Raw genomic sequence first — 25,075 nt, 5'->3', positions numbered from 1 at the left:
ATAAGCCAAGGAAGACTGAAGCTTAGAAGTAGGAAGAGTGTAAGAGTGTGGAAACTGGCATAATTGGATTCTATTTGTTAAACACTTGGAGAAGTTCGTTGACTTGGAGTTGCCTCAAAACTTGAGCTAGTCACGTCTATTGACATCATTGGAAACTACAGCAGAGTGCTTGTGCTGTGTATACCTGACTCCCAAATAGACCATGTTTCTTCTCTTCCACTAACTTCCAAGTGATAGATGCTGATGAAGAATCAGTGGCTTCATTCGCCTCAACAAGAATGACTTTCTGGCCTTCGGAAACCATCCCAGACTTCCTGGCCACTGTTATTGCAGTCTGAAGATTGTCGCCTAGAACAAAGAAAGAGCATCTCAAGACGATGATGGAGAGAATGCACCAATACACACAGGATTTACGAAACTCACGAAGGGTTCTTTTGTTCTTGTATTAGATATAAAGATAATTTACTAAGGTCATTTCAGTATGATCAGGAATTTCATAATCCCTTCTCTAGTTCTGATTCCTTTTCGTCTTGTTACTTCATGCCTCACTGGGATATTTTTGCCAGCAAGCAGGACGGAAATTTTTAAATGTATTTTTGCCACTGGTTATAATCTTTATAAACATGTAGGAAGCCTTTTGGCTTTATATCACACTCAGTGGCTCCTCTCCTGGTAGAAATAGAGTAAGTCCACTACCATCTATCTCCCCAAGTGATTACAACTGCAAACCAAACAATAACCACAAAGCAATCACCCGAGGACTTTGGAAAGTCAACAAAAGCAGGCAGATTGTGGAAGGGATCAGAACTGGGGAAGCAAGCTAACAAGGGATGGGTTTCTCAATGTTTACCTCTTTCCTCTGAAATGTGTGTCTTGAGCATGTATCCTAGTCTGTCCCCTGAACTGTGAAGGCAGCTACAACTAAGAGAAACACGTGTTTATGCCTAGAGCAGGTTACAAAAAAGGGGGGTGAGGCAGGGGACTCTTGGAGAGTGTAGACTATTAGGAAAACCATGGGAAGACAAAAGCTGCAGAAAAGAACTAATTCAGTGTTTGAACAGTGTAAGTCCCAGGCTCTACACATGGGGACTGGGAACACGAGTGGAGCAGACCAATAGAAAAACATGAGTTTCCAGAACTAAACTGTGAGGTGTCACTACCCTGCCATTTGCCAGAGTAATGCCTAAACACTTGAGAGAGGCAGAAAAAATAGCAGAACACTTCACATTTAGGCCAATACTGAAACTACAACTTATAACAGACAAAACAGAAATGATGGCTAATTATTGACTAAAACAAAAGACTGGAGCTGGGTGGTGATGGTCCACACCTTTAGCCCCACTCCAGAGGCAGAAGCAGGCAGATCTCTAAGGTCCAGGACAGACAGGAGTTGTGGAATGGGGGTTGCGGGGACCAAACACTAGGTACTAGCAGGATCAACACTGGATATGCTCAGTAACAACAAAGTCAATTATCAATGTCTAAAAAACAGTCAACAGCAACACTGCCAATCCTGAATGGATACACATGTTGAAATGAGCAGATAGTGATCTTAAGAAGCTATTATTACTTGAGCTCTAGGCATGGAACCCTTATAAATGAGAAAGACAGAATAGACTCCACAAACATGGCCTCTGACCTCCACACATGCGCCATAGCACACACATAATACCCACAATGCGACAATAATTAAAATTTTAAAAAGAGGGGTTGGAGATTTAGCTCAGTGGTAGAGCACTTGCCTAGCAAGCGCAAGGCCCTGGGTTCGGTCCCCAGCTCTGAAAAAAAGAAAAAAAAATTTAAAAAGAAGTTATTATAACCTTCCTTTACATAGTTATAGCCAGCATTTACAAAAAAAAACAAACAAAAAGATTCAGCCAATTAATATGTATGGTTGTAATGGATAACTTAGAAATAAAAAGTCTAACTAACACTTGAATTTTTTATTCACTAGATTTTTAAAAAAATAAACTAGATGCCCTTAGGACACCAAGCTCACACACTGGAGAATAAAGAGCACTGTTTTAAATGAACAGAGGCTTGGGTTACTAAAAGGACTTCTACTCTTGTCAGTAGAGACTAAGGAGAGGATACAGAGATTAAAGTGTGTGTGTGTGTGTGTGTGTGTGTGTGTGTGTGTGTGTGTGTGTGAGAGAGAGAGAGAGAGAGAGAGAGAGGAAAACTCCCCCAAAGCCTGTAAGAGATTTCAATTTATGAATTCCAAGCATCCCAGAGAACACCAAATAGGTTAAACTCAGTAAGAACCACCCTCAGAATTATGATAGTCATGCAATGAAAAGTCCAAGATAAAAGAAAAAGGCTGTTAGAGAAAACTAGCACATTGCACACAGTAGAATAATGCTCAAAATGACAACAGACTTGTCATAAAATCAGGAAGACAAAAGAAGACCTACTGAGTAGGATGAACAGCCCAGATACAGCAGGGTAACTGTAAAACCTGTAGCAATCTACAGGTCACAACGGCTGACTGGGAAAAGAGGGGACAGAGTGTAAGACTGGCCAGGCAGCAACTGCTGCAGACAGGTGAAGCTGCGGTTGCCAAGACTGGAAACAGGAGGGCAACTGGGGAGATGCCCAGAGTGGGGGTATCTGTCTGCACCAGAGTGAGGCTTGGAGTAGGGATGTGTTTAATGACACACCCATAAGAAGACACACTCAAAGCACTTCTCAACCCATCCAGTGATCTGAAGAAGAAAACGATTTTTGTTCATTATTGAGAACTACAGGGTGATTTGGAGAAGTTAAGTGACCTCCTCCTCAAACCTTAAAGAAGAGGGAAAGATTATAAAACTACAGCAATTGTTAAAAAAAAAAAACAGGTAAGAGAGTGAGAGAATGGATCCAGGAGGCTGTCACAGACCTGTAATAACCTGTGATGCAAAAAATAGAAATTCAGGATAAAATTATAATGAAGAGAGAACAAAGGCAATAATTAAATGAACAATAGAGAATATTTTCTTCAGAGGAAGAAAATCACACTAAAAGCGCTCTGTTCCCAGAGACTGCCCCACCTGGGGATCCAGCCCATATACATACAGCCACAAAACCCAGTCACTGTTGGGGATGCCAAGAGGTGCATGCTGACAGGAGCCTGATATAGCTGTCTCCTGAGAAGCTCTGCCAAAGCATGGCAAATACAGAGGCAGATGCTTGCAGCCAACTATTGAGCTGAGAACAGGGTCCTCAATGGAGGAGTTAGAGAAAGGATTGAAGCAGTTGAAGGGGCTTGTAACCCCATAAGAACAACAATACCAACCAACCAGAGCTCCCTGGGACTAAGCCACCATCGAAAGAGTACACATAGACAGACTCATGGCTCCAGCTGCATATGTAGCAGAGGAAAGGCTTGTTGGGCAGTAACAGGAGGACCCAAGGCTCAATCCCCCAGTGTAGGATGTCAGGGTGGAAAGGCAGGAAGGGGTGGGTGGTTGGGTTGGGGAACGCCCTCATAGAAGAAGGGGGAGGGGATGGGATAAGGGGTTTATGGATGGGAAATCAGGAAAGGGAATATCATTTGAAGTGGAAATAAATTTTTGAAAATTCAATAAAAAAGAAAAAATGTTATATGATTAAGAATTTCCCATATACAGAAATAGTGACATGACTTAAAAAGTGTTTCAGAACATATTGATAAATAATTAAGGTGGGAAAGGGCAGATTGTAAGGAAAACATCTTGAGAACAAAAGATTTTCACTGATTTTTCCAAAAGTACCAAGACATAATAAAGATTTTCAACTTATTAAGCTATTGCAAGTCCTACAACATGTAATATGTTTCATTAGCAGTTTTAATTAACTGGGTTTGTTTCAATAAATATTCTTTCTTCTTATTGTTCCAAGCCAAAAAACAGTGCTCTGTTCCAGACTGAATTAGTGAGCAAAGGAAAGGAAAAATATATGAGTATTCCCAGCTCCAAAGTTAAAGAAGAAATATTATGTGTAGGTGAAGAGTGTGTTTCCTATAATGAGCTGGCATTGTGTTTTACAATACCAGACTCAGAAAACAAAAACACCATTCACTCATATACCGCTGGCAAAAAAACAAAAACAAAAACAAAACAAAAACAAAACCTTTATGCCTCCGTGAAGACAAAGAAAGTTGTTGTAAGGACTTGTGAGAAGTCAGAGAGCACTGTGCCCTCCATCCATCCAAGAACCATAAAGAAGAAATGAAAAATACTCAAAGGGCAGCACAGAATTTTCAACACAAGAAAAAGGGACTAAAGACTCAACTGGAAAGTGAACAGCTCTTATCCATACAACCCCCCTAAAAGCCTGGAGACTGGCTATGAACATGTATGCACTGGATACTCTTACGTCATCTTGGCAGAAGCTAAAGTCCTGTGAGACAAGGGAGCCTCAATTAAGAAAATGCCTCCATGACATCGATCAGACTGTAGGCAAGCCTGTAGGGCATTTTACTATTAGTGGTTGATGGGGAAGGGCTCAGCCCAATGTAGATAGCACCATCCATGAGTTAGTGGTCCTGTGTTCTACAAGAAAGCAGGCTTAGCAAGCCATTGGAAGCAAGCCAATAGACTAGCACTTCTTCATGGCTGCTGCATCAGCTCCTGCCCACAGGTTCCTGCCCTGTTTGATTTCCTGTCCTTACTTCCTTCAGTGATGAACCTTGGTATGGAAGTGTAAGCCAAATGAACACTTTCCTCCCCGACTTGAATAGCAGCATTAAACCCTGACTAAGACAATGTGAAATGTAAGTGCTAATGATATTTGAAATAGCAAGAGCCACCAAACTATCCCAAGAAGACCTAAAAGTCAGACTGGAGAGTAGAAAGGAAGAAAGTGAAATATTGCTTTGTGAGATTGAGAATCATGGAGTGGATAATGTGGAGGAAAACAGAAGGACTCCAGAGTCCCCAGCTCCCACCTTTGTCTAAGGAGGTACACAAGCGGGTAAGAGTTTTGGAAAGGATGTGTGTCAACCACACAGGCAATGGAGCTTAAAGCAAGGAGGAAGCAAGACACTTGAAATATAAATTAGGGAATAAGTTACTCACCTGTGATATCTTCCTTATTGAAAAGCCCAAGCATGTTTATTAAGTAATGTCATATATTTCCCTGGAGTGATCCTTCCCCACCAACCCTTTGTTTATGAGATCTGAGGCTTCACGTTAGAGTCAAGATGACAACGTGTTCTTTTTTGTCCAGAACTAGAGATTCCGTTTACTGATGGGCTGTCAGCATAGTTTATAGTCCACACTGACTAAGATACTTCTCCTTCAGATACTTGACAATAAAAATAATCTTCTTTGCATGGCCCATATCTTCCTGTAATTCAGCTCTTATTTCAAATGCCAACAAACAGAGAGGCTTCTCCTGAGAGTCTTGCAGAGGGTAGGTGGTCAGGCACAGTTGATCAGACTGCTCTGTCTGGGATTTTGGAGGAGGGGTTGTTTTTTATGCGTTTTTATTGTTTGTTTTGATTTTTTATAATTTCATTTTATAGTATTTTATGGATCTGAGGATTTGCCTGTGTGTACGTTATACACATGCCAAGTACCTATGAAGGCCAGGAGAGTCAGATCCCCAAAGCTGGAGTTCCTCATGGCTATCAACTTCTGGGTGGTGGAAAGTGAACCCTAGACCTCTGGAAGAGCAACAAGTATCTTACCTGCCGAGCCATCTTTCCAGCCCCTTGGTATTTGTTGTTTGGTTTGTTGGTTTTGTTTTCTTTTTTCTTAGACAAGATCTTATTCTGCAATTCAATCTGCCCGGAACTCACTATGTCCTCATGGCTAGCCTCAAACTTGTGGAAACTCTCCTGCTTCAGACTCCCGCATGATCACAGGTACCACCATGCCAGCCCCCAGACTGTCCCAACTTGCATATCTCAAAATGTGTTGCACTACCCGACTCATCGGTTGTCTCTTGCCTCATGGGATGGATGCTTGTTGAGCAGCTCGCTCTTTGGTTGCCAACAGCCTAAAGTGCAGCCTTGACATTGGTACACTATTTGTTAAGTGATCCCACTCTGTGCATCTCCAAGGTACCCCTGTTTCCATGATATACTGTACAGGTCTACCTGTGATCATGGCAGTCCGTATCCGAGCAGAGATGAGCTCCTCTAACACAGGCCTTGTCTCTTCCTTCAACCGATTTTCCAAGATCAGCAATCCCAGAAATATCAGGTCTGATTCAACCTTCTCCCTGATTAGACAGAAAAGCACGTGAGATTTTTTTTTTACAGTAATAATAGCAAAAAGACCGAGCTCCCCGTGACATTGCCCCACCCACCAACCCCTGCTCCAACATTGCTCCCCAGCCACAAACCATCCTGAAGGGAACAGGTCGAGGCAGGCGGGCAGCTGCAGTAGTTAGCCCAACTGAACCAAGAAGAAGTACTTGTAGGACTAAAGTTTGGCTTTGGCCTTTGCAGACTTAGCTCATGACTGCTGGGGACTCTGAGAGGGCTCAGCTGACTTTCATCCCCTCATCTATTGACCATAGAGGGGAGACAAAGTCATGTCAGTTAAGTGAGAAACAAGAAAAGTAAAACAAAATACCAGTTTCTCCAGAAACTACGGTTATACAGGTATCACTTTAGCCCCATAAGGTATGGTATTGGTACATAAATGAGTCCTTTACTAAGGTCAATCTGGACCCCCACTTCTTTCTCATCTGGAAGCTCTGTTCTTCTGCATAGAATGCACCTGCCCTTAGGGAGGGCACCATCAGAGCATCTGCATGAATATCCTACAGACCAAGTATGCACTGGGGATTAGAGATTTGAACATTCCTGCAGTCCTATTATTTAGACAAAGATACAGAGACAAGACCCCAGCACCACCTAACTCATGCGGAATGAAATGCAGATTAAAGCAGCACCTGATCAAGCCTTCACACTGAACGTGAGCATATGCCTGCTAGGGGCACAGCATTGATGGAGACGCTCCTAGAACGTTATGAATCCCTCCACTAGGTGGCAGGACGTGGAGAGTTTTCAGCTCCTCCTCTCAGAGCAGATCCTGGAGGACGACTCTCTCACTAACTGAGTATAGTATTTAAGTTCCCTTACAGTTGGTTTCCAAGCTATGCATCAACTTCTCGCCTTGTCTCCAGATGAACCACTCACCGTGGATATGCTCTACACTTCATCACATCCAGACTTTTGCTCCAGACTGAGCATGACAAACATTTCATGATCTGCCACAGAAATCCTATGTCCTGAGTCCCGCCTCACGCTGCCTGCCTCTAAGTCTCTTCTAAAGGGGAACAACTGCTCTCTCCACACCTTACTTCTACCCTGACTAGCTGGCTCTTTCTTATTAATTCATGCCTTTCAGTATTGACTTATTGATCAGCCCCTAATCCCCGAAGGGAAGTCCAGCTGAGTCAAGATTCTGCTCACATGATGCCCACGTGAGTGATGCCCACGTGAGTGATGCCCACGTGAGTGATGCCCACGTGAGTGATGCCCACGTGATGCCCACGTGCAGAAGGCTCTCAGCGAGCACCACCCACTCGGCACCCTTTGATGCCTGCTTTCCATCATGTATGGCCATACTGTGAAGAGGAAGCCATTTGCTCTTTCTGGCTTCTCACTAGAACTGGACAGTATGTTAGGCTCATCACTGTCTATTGAGCACCTACTAGGTGAGGAAAAGAAGGAGAAACTCTATAGATGCTGCAGGAGCTCTGACTCCAAGATTTCACATTTAAAGAGGAGGAAAAGATTAGACATGGCCACCTTGTTCATAGGAAAAGCTGGGAATTGTACTGTGGCAGACCCAAAATCCAGAGGTCTGTGGGGTTAAAGGATGGGCAGGCATTTTTAGTTAGAGTTATTAGAATCTTTCTGAAGGAGATGTTTGCCCCTCCCTTCAAGGATAACTTAATTGATGCCTGATTAGAGTTTTACAGTCTTTCGGTGCCTTCATGCTTGGGCCACAGGACTTAGATATTTTCAGAGATTATATGACGTGAACCAATAATAAATTACATGAGGTCAAGAAAATGGCCGAAAGTTCAAACACTCAGGGTCATCTTAGAATACCCATTCCTAGCTCCTCTGGCTTTTGGCCAGCATAGAACTCAGTGACTGATATGATCGGGACACCACAGTTCTGATCTGCTGCCTTCGTGACCTGGAGTAAACTGGTCTCCCTGCATGGCGTTCTACTACATCTTTGGCTCTCAACGTTTCTATCTCCCAATCCCTTCACTCTTCCTTTCAGGCACATTAAATCTGAGCCAAGCCGTGGAAAGGAATGAAGGGTCTCGGACCCTGCGGTGTGGAGTAATACGCTGCTTTCCTGTTCCTTGAACTCACATCATACCTCCCGTAGCATCTACGCTAATAAAGACTAGTTGGTGTGATGATGCAGACAGTTGTCAGCCCGGAGACAACCTCTTTCTTTCTTAAAATTTGTAAAACCTTTAAAGAAATATGTATAGAGCAGGGCAAAAAGCTTCAATAAGACTTTTATATCGATGCTAGAAGTACTATCAGTAAACACACTCAGACAGAGACATGTGTAAACACACACACACACACACAGAGGTGGGGGGAGATGGGGAGGGAAAGGAAGGGAGAGAGGGAGGGGGAGGAGAATGTTCTGTCTTGGTCAGTATCAGTATCAGCACCATGCCCACCTGGCCTCAAGTCTTTCTAGTTCAAATTGTGACACCTATTCTCAAGTCCACTTCCAATTCTGACTTCAGTGACCTGAGCTGTGCTGATCAGATAGCAATATTCAGAACCTAAATCGCCAAAGGATAGAGCAATTAGTTTAGCTCTGAGTCCCCATGGTGTCGATGTGGCTTGAAGTGGGAGAGCTAATATAGGACCCAAGAGAAGCTCCTACTTGTCAATTTGTGTTCAGGCCTTACTAAACTTTGCAAGATCAGAATTTAGATGCCAATGCCTTTAACAAGGGCAAGCAAGCCCTCTCCTGCAGACCACAGCGCTCACCATTCCCAAGTGTACAGCTTCCTCCACAGGGAAGTGTTTGTTACACCTACTGTTCCCGAACGGGGGATTTACAGCTCGTAAGTGCACTCACATCACACTGGATAAGAAGCAAAGCAGCCCTGTAAACAGCATCAGCACCACGTCCAATTCTGCACAACCCTTCCGGGGCTCAAAGTATCTGTACTTCAGATTGTGACATCTATTCTCACGGTCCACTTCCAATTCTGACTTCACTGACCTAGAACCCAGTTGACTAGCTGGCAATATTTAGAACTGAAATAGCCAAACTTCAGGAGGTCTCACTCAGGGACTGGTCCAATACTCCGTCCCCCAAATGTGACACTCAGTGACAATCTACACCTTCCTCCTCTGGGCCTCATTTGTCCCAAACCTAATCTCAGAGGGTTGGTCACATCGGTCCTTCTCAGCAGGGACAGAAGTGATTCTACATGATATTTGGGGTTCGGGGTAGGGGGACATCTTTGCAAGTGTGCAGGATTGTCTGCAATGATAAATCCACAAAGAGTTATCACTCACCCCTCACACTCTTTGAATATTTGACTGAATATTCATAGATATTTTAGGTCACCAGCATTTGTGTTGTTCATATTACATCATTATTCTGTTAATATATACACTGTCACTCTATATTCATATTGTTTCATTAACCAATAATGAAAGTGTTACTAGTATAGTTCTCCCAGCAAAGGTTTTCATAAATAAACACAAAGTATTTTTGCAGTTCCTCAGTTTTGCAGGAATACTGCAAGTAAGCGAATTGAGAGGAATTTGTACTGTTTCCTTTTTAAGTTTTCCCAGGAGTTGTTAATGATGTCACTGAACTGCCTTCCTTGCAGTAGAACTGGGAGGCATTGAGGTTGCATTCATAGCACATGTTACATAGCAGGAAACCGCTGACGTCTCATGGTGTCTACCCTCAGGTTCGAGCAACTGTTCTGTGAGGGGTGGAGGGGAGGGGAGTGTGTGTGAGTGTGTGTGTGAGAGTGTGTGCATGTGTGTGAGAGAGAGTGAGAGTAAAAGAGAGAGAGAAAGTGTGTGAGTGTATTGTGAGAGCATATGTATGTGTGTATGTGTGTGAGAGAGAGCATGTGTGTGTGTATATATATATATATATATATAGTGTGTGTGTGCCTATGGGGTGTGTGTCTGTATGAGGTGTGTTTGTATGTATGTGTGTTCACTAGGGAAGAGGAATATGTACTCATGGTGTGTGTGTGTGTGTACCGGCACGCACAGACACACATGCACACACACATGGAGGCGCATGTAGAAGCTAGAGAGGAAATCTCCAGTGATGTATTTCATTGTCCTAGAGCTCTCCACCAAGGCTAGGCTGGCCGGCCACTCAGCCCAGGGACCTGCCTGTCTGAGCCTCTCCATCAGTGTGATCACAAGCACAGGGCACCAAGCCTCACATTCCTAGTGATTTCTGAACTCAGGTCCTTGTATTGGCAAGGCCAGAACTTTCCCAACGGAGCCATCTCCCCAGCCCCCAACCTGTTCGTTTGTTTTACTGGCTTCAGCTAAAACTTTATTAACCCATTATTTTTATAACAAACTATATCCTTCTTCCTTTTAACTCCTATATATGGGGAATTTTTACAGATGATATGTGCAGATAATAGCACGTATAAATTCTAAGATGCTGAGGGGAGAGGTGAAAGTATAGTTATGACTAAAGACTGCTACGTCTGATGAATTTGAGAAGGTGTGTGTGGGACTCTCTAAGTTTAAAACATTAAAAACCAAAATGAGGCTCGATTAACCCTACAAGCATAAATACTAGTAACTGACAAAAAACAACACAAAACAAAAACTAGAAATGTCATTCAAGGCAAAATTAACAGGATAGCCCCCAAGTGGCAGAAAAGCAGCCACAGCCACAACAGTGAATGTGGAACCCACCTCAACCCCGATTTTAATTTACACACATCGAAACTTTGTGCAGTGTGACCCTTGGAAGGGTTTCCTGTTTCTCTGTAAACATTACCTAGATTTCATAAGCACAATTGACATTTGTTGTTTCCTTAGCTGTGAATATCTTATTTAGAAGGTTTTGTTTCTAAGCAAATGTGACGTTTTATTATTTCTAACAAATATGTGGGTGCTTTTTTTTTAATATCATGATCAGAGCCCCAGTTTCAAGCTCTAAAACTGCTGGTTATTTCCACATAACTGGTTTCACTAAACCTTAAGGTCGCCGTATGTTTTCATGTTGTACAGCTTTTTTCTCATATATTCTGACAGTGTTCGCATCAGCTTGGTGATTGGGCGGGGCAGCAGGACTGTATCCCTACTCTCCATTTTCAGAGATGCCTAGACACAAAGCCTGACCACGTTGTGTTGCTAGGCCCACCCAGCACCTTTGACCCCCATCCCAGTCAGATGCACCTGTCTTCTCCAAACCATCTTCTTCAGGAAAACCCTCCCCTTTTACCTCATCAAGGTAGTTGTGGGACAGTCTGTTTCCAGCTTCTTGTAGGCCAGAGCTATGACCCGGAAACCCTGTGTCGTATAAACCTGGAGCTCGCTAATAAAAGTAGTTGGCACTGTTTTAAAAAAAAAAAAAGCAAACAACAAAACCATAGTGTTTACTCAGCCAGCATGGGTGGAGAGATTCTTCACAATAATACAACTCTGACTCAAGAAAACACGCTTTTACAAAGTTACATAAAGCCGGGTGGTGGTAGTTCACACCTCTAACCCTAGCACTTGGGAGGCAAAGGTAAGCAGATCTCTGTGTGTTCATGGCTAGCCTGGTCTACAGATTGAGTTCAAGGACAGCCAGGGCTACACAAAGAAATTCTGTCTTGGAAAAAAAAAGTTTGGGTTAACACCTTAGGATCTAGTAAAGCTGAAACGAGACAGAAACACTTGAATAATTAAAAGAAATGCATAAATTCTTTATTCTCCAAATACTTACTAATTACTTGTAATATGCTCAAGCCCTGCTCTGCAGACATCTGTTTATTTTGGATATAAACAGTACGCTGACAGTGAAACTTAAAAAGATTGGCTGTGCAGAGTACTTAGGGGCTCCCGTACTTAACTGAGAGGAGATAGGCAGGTGCGGGGGGCGAGGGGGAGGAAAGTGCTTTCTGGCTAAGGAACCAGATGTGCTCAAGACACAGAGGGTGGGGTCTAAGACAGCTCAGGGAAGCCCAAGATGTGAGGGATAGGGCAGATAGGGACTGGGAACTACAGAAAGGGAGATTCTTAAACTTGGCTTTGGTATTGAGCTTGGAACACCCATGAATCAATCAGAAAGTGATGTCCAGCCAGCAACCGGATGTAGAGTGTTCTGGAGGCAAAAAGTGCATATGGCGCATTTGCATCCCACGCCCGTTCGCTCACCAACCTGTGTCAGGTTGGCAAAAGCTGGCCACTCTCTCTGGTGCACCTTTCATGAACGCCATTCGGCCACCTCCCGTCTCCTGGACGATGACCGTCATCCTCTGCAGTGCGGATGAGAATGGGAATTGATGGAGGATCGCGAGCCCTTCCGCTGGGACCTGGTTGAACCGGAGAGGCGCTTACTGGCGGAGTGATAGTGGGGACTAACCGCCCCCGCCCCCACCTGAGTTCCTGTTTTACCAGATACAGGAGAAATATAACGCATTTTTATGTCATCAGTTCAAGACACATCCACGAGCTTTCCAATTTGCTGTCAGCAGTTTCCACTGGTTTGGATGCTATGGGAAGATCAGTGTGTACAGCTTACCTGGCCCACTGTGTCTGGCGGCTTCACTACCATGGTGTGTGCCAGCATTTCCTTGTTGTGGAAATCATCCCCAGAAACAGTCATTTCCTGTTTCACAAAGGAGATAGTTCACTGGGGTTTGTTTATTCGCACACCGATACTGGGTTTGCGCCTCCCTCTTGCAAAGACCCCCTCAACCACCTCAGTATATATTGCTGGCCGCCTTCTGTGCTGCTAGGCTGGTGAATCTGGCTTATTCTATTCCAGAAAGCAAAAAGCAGGCCTCACTGAGAGGGGTAGAGCTTGAAGGACACGCACTCCTGAATTATTCATGCAATTTATCTGGCTTTCGCTGTTGGAACTGCCGCATAAAGGTTCGTTCTCTGTTTCTGAAGAGCTTAACTTGCAAATGTTGAGCGTGAATCTCCAGGCTTGTTTTGTGTGGAGCAGGCAACTCACAGCCTTTCTTTCCCCAGAGTCACTGTTGATCCTGCTGTTCCCTATCTGTCTAAAGTGGACCAAGCAGGGTATATTTTTGCAATATGCATGATTACCATCTCAGAACCACAGTAATAATGACTCTAAATTATAGGCAAGGAAAACCTTCTACCTAAAGATATTAATGTTCTTTGTAATCATCTAATTGGGGTGCCTGATGCAAAACAATATCAGGAAGGAAAATGTAACCTCTTCTTAGAGGCACAGAAGCAATATTCCAGAGTGGATGAGAGGCTACAAAGCAACCACATCCGTTAGAGGAGAGTGGGTCCCCAGAGACATCTCTTCTGTGCTCCCACAGTTCCCAGGGCCTGAGCTGTGCACATCCAGGGAGAGAGAGGTTAGCTGCAGGGAAGAAGCTCAAATCATGTTGCCTCCTCCTCCCTGCTTTGTCCACAGCCGCAGTAATTCCAGAGATAGAGGTCTTAAAGGCTACCTCTGAATATGGTTCCTTCTGAGAACAGATTAGCATTCTTTAATCTTTTTATATGGCTATCACAGCACGGTTTGATCCCCTCACGCCACAGTCACGAGAGCCAAGGTCCCAACACCCAGAAAAATCAGGTTGAAAAATCAGGGCAGAGCTGAAATCAGGACAGAGAGAGCCAGGTTTCTAAACTGCAGGAGCTCTTGGACCTAGTTTAGAATCTCGGGAAAGCTCCGGAATGAATTCCGCTCTCCGTCTTGGAAATTAGAGGAGTAGTCAATAAAGTACAACCCTTGGTTGCAGCCGCTCCCCCACTCATCCCAAGCACTATGGGATGCCGTGTTTCCTAATTCTATGTCCCTTCTTAATACTGTAGTTCCTAATACTGAAATGTGTACATTTTGCCTTTCTCTTTGTAATGAGAAGTAGCAATTGTGTATGCTTACGGGATACACTGCGGTGTGTGCTTTGATCCACGCGGATATTATCAAAAGGTGCAATCATGATAATTAACAGGCCACCACCTCATCAAGTTAACTCTAGAAAATTCCAAAGCCAGCCCACAGAATGGTAGAATTAGAAAATAATTCTAGAATTGCAATTGTATTGACAACTACCAGACTTACAATAGGTGGCAAATGCTTTGGCGCTTACGAGGACACTAAGATCGTTACGGCACCATCTTGTCTAATCCCCCAGCAAACCGACAGTATACAGTGCTGTTCCGATCAGAAAGCCAGGCTTGAACGAGTTTGCCCCTCATACCGTATTGGAAACCCCACGTTCATTCAGCCTTAAAGGGCTATGATACCGCTCGTGTTGTGCAGGCACTAAAGAAACTTTTTGCGTTCGCCGAAGGTCAGACACTTACCCATTGGGTGGCTTCAAACATTTTGAGGTCCAGAGGGTCTCCCTGGATGGTCCCATCAAGAAGAATCAGGGAGTGGCAGGTGGCCATGGCTGCACACAGTGGGCCCCAGGGTACGGCCTCGCCTGAGGCAAAGCTGTGGACTGCCTGGAAACTGAGAGAGAAAGGAAAAGAAGATGAAGTCCTGTCTCCTCAGGAGCTTCTCGGGGGGGTCTCTGATTTAATGTGCACTGCAGCACTTCCCTTTCCCTAGTCTCCACAGGACAACAGTGTGCTCGCCAGCCTTCCCTTCAGTTCAGGAACGCTAGAAAGGCTCAGAGGCTGTTCCACGCTCCCTCTCCTTTTGTGCCTTAATTCTTCCCAGACTTATTTAATCCGTATGGGTGGAATTAACTAGAGGGACCGCCCTTTGCTCTGAGGTCTGCTTGTACCTCCGTGACTAGGCCACCTCTCTTCCAACTGTGGGCAAACTCCAGGTGTGTTCTATGCACACCATCTTCAATTAGCCTCACAGGGCTGGGCTACTTTCTGTATCTGTCTCCCAACGTGTAAGATGATTGGTCCATATAAGTGAATGAATGAATGAACGAATGAATGGGTTAATTCTTAGAAATTTCACAAGTTATCCTTGGAAAGGACCCTGTGCATCAACCTCTTCAACCCTGGCATCTTGGGTCCGTATTGCCGCCATTTTCTTCACTCTTTCCTACAGGAAGTGACTATCTAAAACCCATGGAAATAAAACTCCAATGCTGTACATGAGTTTCTTTTCCTAATTGGAAGTAAGTCAGTGAGTTCATCCTTGGCCTCCCTAGAGGAAGGTCCACTTTAGCCATGTTGGATAGCTCCTTACCTAATGTGTAGTGCAATAATTGGGTTGGAGAAAAAACTGTCACATCATAGAATATTTGAATGACAGTAGTTTCTTCCTATGAAGAGGCAAGAGCTGCAGCTTAGAGCCAATCAGAATCTACCTGCCCTCCCTCCTCTCATGTTAACATCTTTTGGATTTTGAACTAGCTCGGTAGCCCGGGCAGGCCTGCAGACTCCTCAATAGCTAAAGTTCTAAGACTGCACCGCTATGCACAGCCTAAAAAACCCTTTATGGATATATACGTCATCTGCATAATGTAAGAGGGACTACACTCACAAATCGGACTCGATGCATTTGAAAAGAAAGTTAAAAAGGACATGAAGTTGGGTGGGCAGAGAAGGGCATGTAGGTCAGGGAGGAGTCAAGGAAGGAAATAATACAATCAAAATGCACTGTAGGAGAACCTCAAAGGATGACTTCAAATGTTTAATTACAAAAAGCACTGCAATCGGCCTTGTGTGCATGAAATACTTTGTGGTTCAAGTGTCAAGGAAGGGCCTTCACTTTCAAACAGTATTATGTCACGTGTACCACACTTCCAGTTCTAACCAAGGTGGAGGTGACACTAGGGAAGATCAGCAGACCGGGAAGCAAACTCAGATGTGGCCACAAGAGGGCCAGGTTTGCAAATCTCTAAGACAGCAAGTTGAAAGCTGCCAACACCACAGGCCACCCCTACCCTTCACCCCCCCACACCCTACCAACCCCACCCCTAACCTGGACCCACAACACAAAGGACTCTTTTCTTGATGAGCAGATTGGCAGGCAGAAAACAAGGTTCCCAGAATCAGAGTACTAAGGAAAAGGAGTACACCACTTCCTGCTCCATAAGGATCCCTCTTCCTGAAAAGCAGGATAGTCAGTGCTACCCTTTCCTACTATGTCACAAAGGACAGTGCTTTTGTACTGCCCAGATCTACTACTGACTGATTATAGCAATGTCTGGAAAATAGGCTTAAAGCAAAGTTCATTTTCGGGAGAGTGGGCAAACCCCACCACCACCACCTCAGCTTATGGGTGATGGAGTTGGTATGAGCTGCAGGCTAACATGCATGTTCAGAGAGACCTGGGAAATTCTAAGAGGAAAAATAAACCAATGAGACTTCAGCAATCATTGCTTAGCAGAGCAAAAGTCCAACGTCTCCCCAATAGTAGCTTGGAGGGTAAACGTGAGGCTCTGGGAAGAGGCAAGTCATAGATAGCACAGTGCAGTTAGCTCAGAGTACTCACCCATTCTGGTCACAGGGTACAACTCCCCAAAGATCCAAGCCTCCCCTCGTTAAGGTGCCTGTCTGAACAGAATTAAGCCTTTGGATTACATGGAAGATCTACTCAGGCAGTAGTGAAGACAAATACACTTTAATAGAGAAGTATGCATCAGAAAGATATTGCCAACATTGCTCCTTTAAGGAGGACCACAAAAAAGTGGACATCCGGGTTCTAAGAAAGACATTGCAACTTATTCAAACACGAGAGTCTTGAATTGGGCATAAACCTCTGTGACCTCTGTGCTAAAAAGAGCAGAGTATCTCCTTTCACCCTAGGGGACTGGGTTGCATATCTGATGACAGATAGAAGAAAGAAAGAGGCCTTGGTAAGACAGAACAGCAGACGGGGTGGGTCCTTGTTTTTACAGGAGGAGCTAAAAAAAAGTCATGAAAACTGAGTAATGGAATCTAAAACTTACCTACAAAGCACTGCAGAAAAGAAGACTAAAGAAATAGCCTACCATGTGATTTTTTTCTTTTCTTTTTTCTTTCTTTTTTTTTTTTTTTTTTTTTGGCTTATAAAGAAGTACTTGATAATTTCCTCAGTCAGTATAACAACAAGGAACTCTAACTAAGTCGAAATACCATCTGTGAGAGTGGAAAAAAAATTACCTAATCCCTCCAACATTGAAGCCCTTATCTACAACATGATCATAACCACACAGACCTGTCTTGAATATTAAATTAAATAATAGGAAGCGAGTTGTTCAATGTGAATCCCACAACGTGAGCTCACAATAATGAAGGGGAAAGACCCACAGCTCCCGCTCACTCTTGTCTTCAGGCCTACGTTACAAGACTCATCTGATCCCGTTTCTGTTTTCAAACTCGAAATACGACATCCTAAGCAAACGTTCTTCCCTGTGATGCTGCTCTGCTAGTGGTGCCGGAAGCACGGCTGTGGTCAGGTGACTTTGCGACTCTCTAATCCTAAAATGCAGTTGCCGTGCCATCAACGCCCCCAGCCTTCCGCACTGTTGAACGCCTATGAATTTCCTCACAGGAAGATGAAGATGTTTCGCAAGACGGATGACGGTGATGGCCACAGAGCAGTGAAGCGTGTACTTAAGTGCTAGTGCACAAGACACTTCAAATGTCTCGCGTGGAAAACTATCTTATATTTATTTCATCACCCCCAAAAAATTAATTCAAAAGAACTGATGGCAACAGAGGCCTCCAACTGCTCCCTGTTGCTTGAAGAAATATAAAAATATGTTGACTAGATAGACATTCGAGGTTCGCATACACACCCTCTTCTAATATTGGCATCCTGTCCTATAGTTGAACCATACGGTCTAAACTACGCTGTCTGGCATTGTCCTGTCGCCATGGCAGGCTTTTGTTCACCTCCTTGTGTGCCGTGGTTTCCATCCAGTCCTCTAACAGGACTTTTAATTCACTTCTGTCCCCTACTCAATATGTGTGACATAAGCAAGGACCAGAAAAAGACTCAAGTGAGAGGCTGGTGGCCAGGGGTGGCAGACATCCGAGAGTTAACCTTCAGCATACACTGCAGCTGAGAGCACAGAGCAGAGGGTGTGTCCGAGGCTGTATCGTCAGTAAGAGTCTCATATTAACACATAGTTTAATAAGCTCTTGCCCTCATTCCATAATTCCATTAATACTCATTCAGCATTGAATTAGGTGCCAGGCAATAGTCTTAAGTATCAGGATACAGCTGAAAACATTATAAACCACTTAAAGCATGTGTGCATGTGCATATGCACGTGTGTGTGTGTAGGTTTTGACTGCATGAAACAGAGTGTATTTTGATCCATTGTCTTGCATAGAGTCTCACGGCTGAAAGGACCCTAAAAGATTCAGTTTCTACTCCATCTTTTCAAAAGCCCTGGGGTCAGAAAATTCATTTCCCAGACCACACGCGCACACACACAACCAGAGGTAAAACAAGGTCAGATGCCTATAGCCTGCCTATTCCTTCTGCCTCGCTAAAGAGAATAGCGTCTATCCATTACAACGGCAGTGGTGAGTGGCCTGGGACCAAGGATGAAAGACACATACCTTGTCAAAGCAGACAAGGTTTAATTGTCCACACACATTGATCCTCTGGGGGCTAATGCAGAATATGCCCTTCTTTTTCAGCCTCCTCTGGGCATAGATGATGCCTGTGGTCAGGGCGGCAGGGAGGGCAGGAGGGACTGCAATGGTGATAACATCCAGGGCTTTTCTCACCACCTCCTCAGGGGGTTCCTGGAAAAGAAGAGTGTTCAGTCATTAGAATTAAATCAGCAATGAACGGCTTTTTGCCTGTGACCTCCCCTGCTCTGTTTATTCTGAGAAACAGCATCAACAGGTCAAAGGATCTGACCACCGCTGCCCTCCATATCTTTTCTCCAAAGTACAAGGAGAGCACCCGTAACTGTTCTGCTGTGACCACTGCTGCACCAACTCACTGTGGCTTTGCCAACGCTAGGCATCTGGTTTCATTTGGAGATCTTCATCTGATAGCTACAAAATGCTCCTTTTAAGAAATATTTCGCTTTTCAGGCTAACTGTGGAAGTAGCGGAAATCATGGGGAAATGTGCAAGAATAGAATCATGTTGGCCTGTCAGCAAACAAACCGCTCCCCCTCTGTCCCACAAGATCTGATGGCTAGCCCAGAAATGAGCAACCAAGTGCTCCTATGTGGATCTGGGTGCCTGTAAGCAGGGCTTTGGCGTTTTGGTTTGTTTGAAGATTCTTGGAAAGCATGTCCTTGAATAAGGGCAACACATAGAAATAAGGTCAAGATATAGCAATAAAATATGCAGTGTGTATGCATGGGCATGCGCACCCATGTCTGTACACGTGTGTGTGTGTGTGTGTGTGTGTGTGTGTGTGTGTAAGAATATAAAGGCATCTCTCCTGAGAGACACAGCCAGAATACAGCAAATACAGAGGCGAATGCCAGCAGCAAACCACTGAACTGAGAATAGGACCCCCGTTGAAGGAATCAGAGAAAGAACTGGAAGAGCTTGAAGGGGCTCGAGACCCCTTATGAACAACAATGCCAAGCAACCAGAGCTTCCAGGGACTAAGCCACTACCCAAAGACTATACATGGACTGACCCTGGACTCTGACCTCATAGGTAGCAATGAATATCCTAGTTAGAGCACCAGTGGAAGGGGAAGCCCTGGGTCCTGCTTAGACTGAACCCCCAGTGAACTAGACTATGGAGAGGAGGGCGGCAATGGGGGGAGGGTAGGGAGGGGAACACCCATAAAGAAGGGGAGGGGGAGGGATTAGGGGGATGTTTGCCCATAAACCGGGAAAGGGAATAACATTCGAAATGTAAATAAGAAATACTCAAGTTAATAAAAAATAAAAAAATAAAATTAAAAAAATTAAAAAAAAAGAATATAAAGGCAGCTTACCCCACTGAGCACATAGACACACAGAGTATAGATCATGCCAATGGTGGCCGTCCCTACAAGGCAAAGAAGGAATCTGATGGCATCCCTGTAGAGCTTGAAGTTCATGGGCTTGGGGTACAGGATAGACCTCACAAGGTCCCCCTTTGCAGTGTTGAACCCTGAAATGACAGGCAGACGTCCCACGCTTTCAGGATAATAAACGTGACTGCGGGTAATCTAAACATCTACATCACCTTGGTTTTCTCTAGAGCAATGTCTCTCAACCTGTGGGTAACAATCCCTATTGGAAAACCTCCATCTCCGAAAGAATTGACATTACAATTCTTAACAGTAGCAAAGTAGTAAGGGCACCAGTGGAAGGGGAAGCCCTTTGTCCTGCCAAGACTGAACCCCAGTGAACGGGATTGTTGGGGGGAGGGTGGTAATGGGGGGAGGATAGGGAGGGGAACACCCATATAGAAGGGGAGGGGTTGGGGGATGTTGGCCCGGAAACCAGGAAAGGGAATAACAATCGAAATGTAAATAAGAAATACTCAAGTTAATAAAGATGGAGAAAAAAATATTCTGGTCTAAACAGAACTAGAGATGTAGCTGAGTGTAAAACGCTTGCATACAATAGCCAAAGTACTGGGGTCAAACCTCAGTACTAAAATAATGTATTGAATTTGATGTTTAAAAGAATGTTAAAATTGCTTTCAAATGTCCGCTTCGTTTGCATTTATTGGAATGTTTCATACCAACTAATTGGATAAAATATTTGCATTTTAATTTTTTCATGAAGTTAAAAAATATTTATTTTTATTTCAAAAAAAACAGTAGCACAATTACAGTTATGAAGTAGCAATGAAAATAATTTTATGGTTGGGGGTCACCACAGTGTGAAGAACTGTATTAAATGGCCGTAGCACGAGAAAAGTTGAGAACAGCCGCTCTAGAGAATCTAAACCTAACGTTTAAACCCAAACACAATGTTAGACAACTAGAGCAACGCATCAGGCTGGACTGGACTAGCATTACCTTCCGCAGAGCCTGGTACTCTCCCTGGCTTTCTTCAGTCTAACTCCAGCTTCAGTGCGTACCAGAGATGGAAGCCATACCCAGGGCACAGCACAACTTATAAAGATGTGACCCTGTGAAGGTGCTCACACACACAACATGTACCCTTTGCTTGAGTTAAAATGAAGTGGACCAGCAAAAACTGATGCACTCATTTTTTCTCATAGCTTTTGCTGCTAAATGTCTAGTTTCTCACTTCCTACGAGGAATGAACTTGAGATTCTGGTTAGAAATGCTGAATTTCTGGCCCAGCTTTCTCAGGTATTAGCGAATCATTCCTCAACCATCCACTTGGCCTGTGTAGTTTCAGACTCTTTGTGTGTATACAATGGAGGGGGTCAGGCGAGAAGCATCTTAACTGCTGGCTGGATCTTCAGACAGAGTTTATAAACTGCAGAGCACACAAACAGTGGTTATTGCGATCTGTTCCACTATTTTTACTAAGAAGCATAGCCCCCCCTCCTTCGATCAGCAAGTCAACGTTTAGATTACACAGACTTACATATATTTGTTGCGCTGCCCACTGGGGGATCCTGACCTAATACATTTAAGGTCCTAGACACACTCATTGAGAAGACATCATTACAAACAGCCCATAGAGAAGCCGCTCACCCGTCTGCAGGACCACTGCTCTCACAGTCCCAGAGCCGGCCGCCTTGGCCTGGATGACTTCTGTACCACAGAAGAGAATGTGCCGCCTAGGATCTGCTTCAGACTGCATCTTCCAGGGTGCAGAGCTAGCCGTCTGGGATAGCGGGGTTTTGGTGACAGGAATGCTTTCTCCTGTAGGAAAAAGCATGTATCTTACTTCGTGGGATGGAGTGCCTTCCCCATATAGATCACTACTACACTCTCGTGTGCCACAGCACTTCATCAGGAGCCTACTATGAAACAAAGCAGTCTGAGCACTGGGGACACAAGACAAGCAAAGGTACTAGTTGTTGAGAGCTCTGTAATTTAGAAGAGGAGAGCAACATGTAACCGAATATGTAAAATGTCATTATAAATACTGTATTATTTTAGGTTAAACATAGGCATTCAAATAGGTTGGGGAAAGACATTTACAGAAGAGCAAGCTGTGTAGTCAAAGAGTGTGGGAAGTAGGGAGAGCAAGGACATAAGGCCTAGGCAGATGCTCAACCACAGAGAACCCAAGAGTGACGAGGTTAAGTATAATTTTTTCTGTAGGCCCTGGTATCAGGTGTCAGGGAGACAGGTAGCTGCTTTAGTTTCTAGTGTAATATTACAATGATCTGTAAGACAGAATTCTCTGCCCAGGATACGAGGAAGGAGTTAAAGTCTCGTGAAGGTGGTGGGTGGACTGGGAAGTGATCACAAACGGCACAGCTGAAGGGGGTGGGACCGGAAGTACAGCAGATTGAGTGGAAATAGAGAGGAAGCTCAAGGAATAGGAAGGTTAAGATGCTACAAAACCCGAGGGAATTTTGTATCAGCAGAGTAGAGGAGAGAACCAAAACAGCTTCACGGTCCCTAGCTTGGAGCCTGAGGAAAGGACAAGCAACAGTAATGAAAGTAAGGATTCTAAGAGGATCAGAAACTGCCTTCGGGTTATTGTAGACTGATGGAAGAATGGTGTTGAAAGGCCTTGTGCATGGTGGATAGTTATTTGGACCTGGTGATCATATGAGGCCTTCATTAGGGACATTTAGTCAGAGATCACAAGCTTGTGCATGGCAATTAAAGCTGGAGAAAGAGGGCCTGGGCTGGGGTGGGGTGGGAGGAAACAGAGACAGAGATTGCCTAAGAATCAAGCAAAGGGTAAAAGAAGGAAGAGATAGGAACATAGCCCTGAACGGTGCCAGCACTTAGGGGGTCAGAGGAAGAGAAGGTGAAGAATGAATTCAATGGACTGGGTGAGTGTTCAAAGCACCCAGAGAGAACGGGGTGTTAGAAAGTCAAGACAAGGAGAGTTCTGGGGAAAGATGGTCAGATAGCCAAAAGAAAGAACCATCAACAAGATGAAACTCGGTGCACACGTGCTTGTGACTGTAGCAGCTGTGCCCATGTGGTGGGAGGAACACATTGCAGTGAAGTTAGTTCTCCTTCAAGGTAACGCTCAAGCTGTGGCAGCAACCAGGGACAGTTCTGAGGAAGATGGCTTCATAGCCTCCAACTGGTCTTTGCAAGACAGGTAATTTAAAAACGTCAGCATCGGGGCTACAATCATTATGAAAACTGATCTGGGCACTGGCAAATTCCCAGAGTTGATGGGCTTTTATGAATCTGTAGATTTTTTAAGGAAAATAAACCTAGTCTGCCACGATTGCCACCCACTTTATCTGTAAGCTTATATTGGAGGGAGATGACCATTCTTGTCTCTGTTCATGCTGCTCGGGAGAAAGGACTTTAATAGGAACACAATACCTCACTGTACTTCTACTGGTCTCAATTTCATCCATAAAAAAGGCATCCTCGTCTTACTGAAATCTCATTGCTATGCTTCACAAGCTTGACTGGGTCACTTCTCCTCTCTGTATCTTAGTCACAAAAACTGTGATCTAGAATGGCCTCCAAGGTCCACCCCTCAGACCAGTGTGCTAGTTAAAACAATAAATAAAGTCAGTCCAAAACATCCATGTATCTTCTGGAACTGCCAGATTTGTCCACGGTTGCACTGTGGCCTTTTTAATATTTTCAGCCTAGGCTATGAAGCTTTGGCCTTGTGAATTGCAGGATGTCATTGATGGCTGTCAGACCTTCTGAGTTTATAAGGGGCATTTTATTCAAGTATGTTAAGATATAGTTTTGAAAGGTCTAGTGATCCCCACAATCTTTTAAATAATTTCAAGAAGAAAATGCAACACACTCGGCAGGGTCCTGAACGCACTGACTTGAGCGTACAGGGAAGGGTTTTGATCTGAACTCTCAGATTCAAGCACAGCAAGACTAAGCAAGGTTGCAGAAGCAGGAAGGTCACCCAGCAGCCCTGTATCTTGACTTGAGCAAAATTGTCATCTGGGTAGAAGAAGAGCCAGCCAGGATGGTGGAAACATATGTCCTGAGCCAGCCCAGCAGAGGCTACAAACATGGAGTTCCAGCCATACCTGTCAGCATGCCTTCATCTACCACACAGCTGCCATCAATCAGAACGGCATCACAGGGCATTTGCACTCTGCTCCCTGTCAGGATTAATAAATCTCCGGGCACCAGGAGGCGGGATTCCAGGTCTTGGGCTCCAGCTGCAAGTACGAGCAGAGACAGTCAGGTTCCGTTCCCATAAAAGCAGTCCCTCTGCTCTGTGTTAGAGATTCCTAGAGACGATGGTGAAGAGTGCGAAAAGAGAGGCCAGCCCTCCACACTGCTTCTGACTTTAAAGACAAAAGGAAAGAAGGAAACAGACTGCATGAAATAAGGTCCCCAGAGTAGCAATGATGCATAAGCCAAGAAAAAAATAACGACAAATTCAGAAAAACAGATTTGATATTTACAGACAAAAGACTGGTATTTTTCACATAGAAAGATATCAACGAAGTTATATACAGCAGCAGTGTAATAAATTGCTAGTTACTAAATACACACACACACACACACACACACACACACGCACGAGTGGCATGTTAAATATTTGAAAAGCTGCTTGCTTTTATTCATTTCTTCCTTCTTTCCTTGCTTCCTTCTTGGTTCCCCATCTGGATGGCCTAACTTCTTTCTTCCCTTATTCAGACTCAAAGAAGTCATGGGTTTGAGTATATGGACAGCCGTGAGGGACAGGTTTGTCAACTTCACACAATCTGAAATCATCTAGAAAGAAGGTCTCAATAAGGGACCGTCTATTAAGTTAGCCTGTGGGAATCTCTGCGAGGGGTAGTCTCAGATGAGTCAATTGAAGTGAGAAGCCCCATTCTGGTGGTTGGAATGAAATATCCCCCCCCCATATTCTCAAGCACTTGTGGCCTTGTTTGAGAGGCTTAGGGAGTGTGGCCTTGTTGGAGGAAGTGTGTCATTGGGAGTGGTTTTGAGAGCTTAACAACTTGGAGCCACCTTGAGGTGACTCTCTCTGCTTTCCGTTAAAG

General features: G+C 44.3%; 1 protein-coding gene across 7 annotated transcripts in view; it reads right to left on the bottom strand.

Moving 5' to 3' along the window:
- The window catches only part of Atp13a4 (ATPase 13A4), a 137,734-nt gene that overhangs the window by 26,572 nt on the left and 86,087 nt on the right, over positions 1-25,075 (bottom strand). For all 7 annotated transcript variants that reach the window (XR_005490999.2, XM_039088105.2, XM_008768796.4 and 4 more), the window contains 11 exons: positions 24,107-24,241; positions 21,654-21,824; positions 19,986-20,143; positions 18,632-18,820; positions 16,572-16,633; positions 14,471-14,621; positions 12,696-12,782; positions 12,333-12,486; positions 11,412-11,523; positions 6,065-6,189; positions 185-348 (listed from right to left, as the gene is read on the bottom strand). Coding sequence is in view for 6 of the 7 variants with exons in the window: in XM_039088105.2 (XP_038944033.1) it covers positions 185-348; positions 6,065-6,189; positions 11,412-11,523; positions 12,333-12,486; positions 12,696-12,782; positions 14,471-14,621; positions 16,572-16,633; positions 18,632-18,820; positions 19,986-20,143; positions 21,654-21,824; positions 24,107-24,241 (1,508 nt within the window). In the remaining variant the exon portion in view is untranslated. The remainder of the gene's footprint in view (positions 1-184; positions 349-6,064; positions 6,190-11,411; positions 11,524-12,332; positions 12,487-12,695; positions 12,783-14,470; positions 14,622-16,571; positions 16,634-18,631; positions 18,821-19,985; positions 20,144-21,653; positions 21,825-24,106; positions 24,242-25,075) is intronic.

The sequence above is a fragment of the Rattus norvegicus genome, chromosome 11 (assembly GCF_036323735.1).
Source record: "Rattus norvegicus strain BN/NHsdMcwi chromosome 11, GRCr8, whole genome shotgun sequence".
Lineage (NCBI taxonomy): Eukaryota > Metazoa > Chordata > Mammalia > Rodentia > Muridae > Rattus > Rattus norvegicus.
The sequence above is the reverse complement of the archived record's forward strand: the minus strand, read 5'-3'. Positions and strand labels throughout refer to the sequence as shown.